The sequence below is a fragment of the Siphateles boraxobius genome, unplaced genomic scaffold (assembly GCF_051911475.1).
Source record: "Siphateles boraxobius isolate OS27281-9 unplaced genomic scaffold, OSU_SipBor_1 8, whole genome shotgun sequence".
NCBI classification, from domain to species: Eukaryota; Metazoa; Chordata; class Actinopteri; order Cypriniformes; family Leuciscidae; genus Siphateles; species Siphateles boraxobius.
Genome location: NW_027509208.1, coordinates 14,066,409 through 14,073,719, shown reverse-complemented (window position 1 = coordinate 14,073,719; position 7,311 = coordinate 14,066,409). Strand labels below are relative to the sequence as shown.

The following is a 7,311-nucleotide window of genomic DNA, read 5'->3' as shown; positions in this document are numbered from 1 at the left end:
ATTGCAGGGCTTTACAGTAAATTTTCTTCACCGTTATTCAATTGAAGCAATTTGATGATAAAAACGAATTATAATAACGTAATATCTTTATTAAACAACAATTTGTTACTCTGGGAAATCTATCTCTATCATATCAGTATACATTCACATACACATCTGAACATATACATTAGTATATTACCACTTTTATCTGTCATTGGGCAAATTGTGCATAAACGTAAAGCATACAATTTTGTATATATGTACTAACTTTCAAATACTATAATTATTTTTTCTTCAGAGATGAACAGTCTCATATATAGATCTACAGTAAGGCTCAACATATTCTTTTATTCCCAATATATTCCCTTTTTCACCTAAAAACTGAGGTTTACAAAAACAACCATAGCACCATGTTGTCAGTATTAGTAATATGTTCCCCAAGAATAAGGTCTAATGAATTACTAGACATCAGTTTTGTTCTCAAATAATGGCAATCAAACAAAACTATTTACTTTCATTTGTATTTGACAACATCAAATAAATCTTTTTTTTTTCCCAACATAAGTAATGAGTACAGTCAGTTAAGAAAAAAGAAACGTTACAGATAGTAGCAAATAATTTGCTTATAATGTTGTGCCTTATTTCTTTAATACCCCATGTGAGAAATACAATGACGATCTAACACAATCTGTTTGGCAGGTGATTTACCCGTCTCCAACAGCATGGATAACAACTCTAAAAATCAGCAGCAATTCATCTGACAACCATAATCAATCATAAGATTATTTTCCAACAAAATATACAGCCAGCTCTACGATAACAGAAGAAATACACATAGGTTTAGGACATAGAGATGACAGGAATATACAGCACGGCAATCACCTTATATGTTTAGCGATCCCTTCTTATCAGAAGTACTTTTAGGCCTGGATGAATGTCAAAATGATGCATTTTCATCTTTTTTTCCACTTACGAGAAATCCTAGTGCAGATTTTAAACACCTAAACATTTTTTTTAAAACAAATATACATAAAAATGAACAGAAATTTGGGGAAGAAGTAAAAAATTAAGATATTTGCTGCACCAATGCTTCTTTGTGCAGGTTGAAACATAATACATGGCACCATATTTCAAAGAGAGATGTTTGGCTGTAAACTGTGTTGAGGTGCTTGTTCTTCCAGAGAGGAAAGTGTCCGTGAGCTTAAAGAGGCAGGTCTATCGGACGGTGGCCTTGCTTAGTGAGCCACAACAGGGGTCCTGCAGTCCACATGTGTGGTAGCACCTTAAGAATATGTTGATAAGCACCAGGTCAAGAAACAAAAATGCACCGTTTTGTGGTCGTTTCGTCATCAGAACATTTGGCTCTTTTTCAATACCAATCGTTGCAGAACCACTGTACAGAACTGGATTTGATGACCATAGATGCTCTTTGAGAACCCTGGAGCGATGGGTGGGACGTTGCATTGAAGAAAACATGCAAGTGTGTTGGAGGGGTCACCATAAGATGCATTTTGTGGACATGCTAAAAATCCAAAGGATGTAGAAGCAGTCTGAAGATGGTTCACCACTAGAGGCCTTTAAAAATGTGTCCAATGCCATCTCAGATTTAAGTTGAAATATTTGATCCAGTGAGCACCATATTTACGTACCGCACTTTTTCTATTCTTATTGGTCTACACACATTTTGTTCTTTTTTTCTTCTTTTTTTTTTTGCAGGCATAAATCCGTTTGGCTAGACATTTTTGTTCACAAGACAAACGACAGAGAGAAAAGATTAACTTGTTGGCACTACAGCTCATTCGTTTTGCAAGACAGAGGAAGGCATAGACAGAAGTACATTAACAATCATTAAAGAAATTGCTAACTTCATCATAACTGTCATTTAGTACCCAAACAAACCTCATTCCTTTTTCGCATCTGCTCATAAAACCCGTGTGAATGAGTGAAAGAAACCGGTCTTTTTCAGGAAAAGTATAAAACCCAACATTAGTAGATGTTAAGTATTGCCTTTCAGACATAATATGCAGATCATTTCGTTTAGCAAAGATTTACACAGACAGCACTTCCTGCGCAGGTATGGGACAAAATTGACTGTCTCATTACAGTACTGAGTGAAATATGAATGGAGATAGAGACACTGGCATTGTTGTTTGCTGCACTGGCTGCCATGGCTATACAGAAGCACCCAAAAAGACAAGGCACCACAAAGAATTAGATATCAGAGACTGGTCCCACTCACCCACCCCACACAAGACATGTACATGTGGAGGGATGACTTTAACATCGACTAATCTGATGTGTAACTTCTTTGACTAGTAAGGCGGTAATCTAAAACTAACCAATTCGGAATTATACGTGTGCTGTACGGGGGTTGGTTTGTTTCAAATCCCTCCCTTTATGTCTGCTCAAACATGGCAACGTTAGTCACTACACATCATGCTAATGCGCAAGTGGAATAATAGAAGGAAATATCACAGTGTAGTTGAAAATATCACCTGGTCTGTCTTACCTCAAGTGCGTTATAGTAGAAACCGATTCTGTAATTGGACTATGAACGTATCATGGGATGCCAGGCAGCCGAGTTACACAACCATAAAAACTAGTTAAAGTGTACACATCATAACATTACAGGGTTGGTAATATCCCAGCAAACAACAGTGCATCAATGTGCAAAGCACCTACAGGATTGGAATATCGGTGACTGTTACAGGCACTATAAGGGAACAGGGAACTGAAACGCTTTGTATAGTTTCAACTGAAAACCTGATATTGCGAGGATTACTGAATTTTGATTTTTAGGAATTAGAATTCCTTGCATGAAATCGCCTGCCCATCCCTGATTCCCTTTAGCCAGGTTATAAATCCAAGTTGTTATCTTGAAAGCAATCTTCCACTAATTTTTGCATCCGAGTATCCCAGATAACACTCGCCATGAGAGGGGAGGAGGAGTCTGAGCAGCAACCAAGGATGGAGCTGAAGAGGTAAGACCTACAAACCAAAGTCACATTCACATACACTCGAATCCACATTCTCACTGGTAGCTATTGTCTATCCTCGTGTTCTTTTCCATCCCTGGCAAAAAAATAAAAAAATAAAAAAAATAAAAAAACCTCCACCTCGTCCGCTACAACCCATCTGAGGTCTGCTGGGAAAATTTCAGCAGGCACAAATGAGGTTTGTAGCAGCTCATGCGGTGAAACTTGGCATCCCATGTTAATGCCTGCACTTATCTTGCCTGGATGCTAAGTGTCGGAACAATAAAAATGACCTCAGCCCCCCCAGAGCAATTCATTCATTCTCAATTGAATCAATGAAATCTGGGGGAAAATTACCTCAGGATTGGAGGTAAACAAGTGGCTTTTTATAGAGGTAATCCTCAGGTTTTTTTTTGATTGCACCATATATAGGATAATGAAGAAAAAAAACATGGGACATTTAATTTAATTATCTTGCACTTTAGCAAGCCTCAATCATTGGTTGGCACCTGGCAACCCAGTCAATCCTCAATGTGTAACCTCGGCATGCATTCGATGGTGGCATATAAACTTAATTCAGGCAAAAGCAACCTTTTTCTCCACTCATTTCATAGTACATCTTTTAAAATATTGCACACTTCAAATAAAGGATTTTTAATTGAAAAAAAATGAGTATAGTACATTTTGAATGCGAATGGTATACCATTTAAATGTGTCAAAGTTCTTGACCCTTTAAGAAACCATTAGCCTTTTTCTGAGGAAAATTTTAAGTGGACAGACAAATGCAATTTTGTACAGGGAATGATGGAGGAGTACTAAAGGTTAGCATCAAGCACCACACACTGCAAACATTTAATTATAACACTGTAAAAATAGTAAACTGCAATTGTTACCTTAAATCTCAGTGATCTAACCCTCAAAAATAATTTCTTTGCAGTTAGTTTTGTCATATCAATTGATATTTTTTCATTGCACAAAACCAATTCATTTACATGTACATTGCATGTTAAATCACACTTTTTTAGTTAAGTTATATGACAAAACGTTTAACGTATAGTCTTATTATTTTGTCTTTATATATGTGTATTTATGTATGGAAAGACTTATATAAGGGAATATGTCTATTTCTTTCTAGCTTTCAACAAGTGCACTCTCATGGACTATATATGGGTTTAAAAAATATAACAGTGGGCCATATGTAAAAAGAAAAAAATGTGCTACCGTTCAAAAGTTTGTGGTCGGTAAGATTATCTTATATGCGCACCAAAGCTGCATTTATTTAATACAAAAATAAATATACAGTAATATTGTGAAATATTCTTGCAATCGAAAATATCTGTTGTCTATTGTAATATATTTTGTATATTTATTTTCAGCATCATTACTCCAGTCTTCATTGTCACATGATCCTTCAGAAACCATTAAAATAAGCTGATTTGGTGCTAAAGAAACATGTATCATTATTATCAATGTTAAAAACAGTTAGTTGTTCTGCTTAATATTTTTGTGTAAACCATGATACATCTTTTGTGGCAATTTAAACCTCTTTACATCTTACTGGCCACAAACTTTTAAATGATAGTGTATATAAATACAAAGAAATATGTCCCATTTATTAAATTTAGCTTTCATAAAGTGCACTCACACGTAATATAGATGGGTTAAAAAATATAACAGTGGGCCATATGAAAAAAAAAACATTATAATATATTCAACTTCATCAGATTACAAAGTTGTTTATCACATCACTAGTGAGTTTCAATAGGAAAAGACATGTTAAGATAAATATTAAGGCCCTTGAAGATCAAAATAGCAGTGGCAGTGCTATATGGTAACGCCAACACCAAATTTTTTACATGACATCATTGTATTTTACTCGAAAAAGCGATTGTTAATTTTTTTAAGCAATTTGACAACAATTTCAAGTCTCTTCCCCCTTAATCACAAGATAAATGGAATGGGGCATTGTGTGCTTTTTCTGACAATCGAATGTGCTTTTCTAGTGTCTAGCTGATATTAACTTGTTTGCCGTCTTTTAAGATCAGTTGTCATCACAACTGTTTGGAAAAAACGTAGGCACAAAATGGTAAAAGCCAAAATCAGAATGAGGATGCTAAAGAGTATGTTCCTCCATCATTCCCATCATGCACATGTCAGAGGTGACAGGGCCACAAACACCATCAAACAAACACATTAGTCGAACATTCACACCATAGTAACCCCAACAAGGGAATGTTGTATTTCGGACTCTTTGTTCTGCAACTCTACACTGTGTTAGTCAAAATATATGTTGAATATTCTCTGTTTAGACTCTTTTAGACCTTAGATGCACTCTTATAGCTCAAGAGTACAACTAAATAAAAACTCTGAAGAAAAAAGCACCAAGGGAAGTGGAGAACCAGAGTGGGCATGAGAGTAGAGAAGAAGCGGCATTGTGCGCCTTTATAGGGAGGACTCATACTGGAGCAGCTCGTAGAGGAGGGGTCCATCCCTGTACCTGATGCCCACTGCATTGGGGCTGATGTACTGGAGGATGTTTATGGTCCGCCGCAAACGTCGGTCCACAAAGTGAGCATCCCAAGCCGGATAGCGCTTCCTGGGCATGTCAATCTTGATTAGGGGCCCCTCAGGGTGAATGGGCCGGCCCGCCGCATCGGTGGGCTCTGTGGATCTCACCTGGAACACCGGCAGGCATGTGTCTGTGGCAGCCTCCTCCGGCTCGCTGTAGTCCCCTGAAGCCATTGCCCTGGTCGGGGTGGCTTGGGAGCCCCGAGGCCCTGGAGTGGGAGCCATGGGTTCGGCCTCAGGTGGTAACGGGAGACCCCAGAGCAGCTCAGCACAGCAGGAACTGGCCAGCACCCTCAGCCCGGGTCCCATGGGATGCAGGACCCCGTAGTAGAAGACCATGCAGGCCACTCCGGAGGCAAAGCACAGGAAGACGCCGCAGAGAGCGGATGCAGCGTAGGAGTCGGTAGCAACCGGGTCTCTGTAGGTGTACCACAGAGCGGTAAGGATGGTATTTTCCACCAGCACCAGCGAATAATAAACCACCATGCGGTATCGGGTCCTTCCCTCCTTGACATTAAACCAGCAGAAGACGTAGACTACGCCGACCACCATGTTGAATAGCACCTCCTCCCACTTGGACATACAGAAGTCGGTCCCTCCGTGGATTACCCAGAAGGCCATGGCACACCAGTGAAGCACCACAAAAATGCCAAAGTACAGGTGGAAAACCGAGGCAAAAAGGGCAAAAGATAGCGCCCGAGAAGAAATGGTGAAGAAACGCCACAGAAGATGCACCAACGCTCCCCGGTAGCTCATGCTCTTTTGGTCGTCGCGGGAATCACGCAGAAGCTTGTGGTATGAGGCCAGAACCCAGGAAAGCGAGAGAAGAGACGCGATCGCTGACACACCTGGACAACAGAGAGAAATACAATTCTTATAATTCTTCTTCTTATTATTATAAGATATACAAAGTATCATTGCTATACTATTGATATAATATCACTGCTTATTAACATTTATAGTATTATAATTATATAAAAAAATAATAGTATTAATCATTAATGGTTGAGCACATTTTTAGTCACTATATTTTATTGAGAGGAGTACCTCACTTAACTCAAACTGATTGAGCCATCTCTACCATCTGGTTAAGGTATGTTATGCCAAAAAAATCCACTTAATGTCACAGTATCAATCAACAGCACTTGTCACAAGACTTCTTCTAACATGGATGTCAGAAACAAATAAATCACCCCAGCCAGGTGAACTGTTTTTGATTAAATTTTTTAAGCTAAGCATTTTTTTTTACATATTACACTATAAGAGCCCTAACTTTACAAAATTATGTTACTTGGTTCCATGAAAAAACTTAAGTATGTTTTTAATAATTTTTCAAAAACATGCTCAACCAAACGGTTGATTTGGCACATAATGGTTAACTGTCACCCCCCTTTTTGAGAATGGACATTACAATGCACTATTAAAACTTGGATGTAATTCAAGAATGCTTTGGAATAAAGACCTAAGTTTGGTCTTGTTTTAAAGAAAACAGTCAGCAGATTATTGCTGAAGTAAAAGCAAGTACAAAATTAAAGTATGAAAAAGTTATGGAAGTTTTAAATTTACATTAAATCCAATATACTGTACTTAATATTTTTTCTTTTATATAAAATATATATGTTACAAAATATTTTTTACTATAAAATTACTATAAAATCAAAGCCATATATCTAACCAAGTTGTGTTCCAAATTTGAAGTTGATATCACAAAAATTGAAGTTCCCATGAGATTTTGTTTAGGCGTAATACCAAAGATGACATAAATTCCATTGAATTTAATTGTATG

General features: G+C 37.6%; 1 protein-coding gene across 1 annotated transcript in view; it reads right to left on the bottom strand.

Moving 5' to 3' along the window:
- Positions 1–1,672: 1,672 nt before the first annotated feature.
- The window catches only part of xkr6b (XK, Kell blood group complex subunit-related family, member 6b), an 83,940-nt gene continuing 78,301 nt past the window's right edge, over positions 1,673–7,311 (bottom strand). The window contains exon 3 of the mRNA XM_077219601.1: positions 1,673–6,373. Within this exon, the coding sequence (XP_077075716.1) occupies positions 5,400–6,373 (974 nt within the window). The 3' untranslated portion in view covers positions 1,673–5,399. The remainder of the gene's footprint in view (positions 6,374–7,311) is intronic.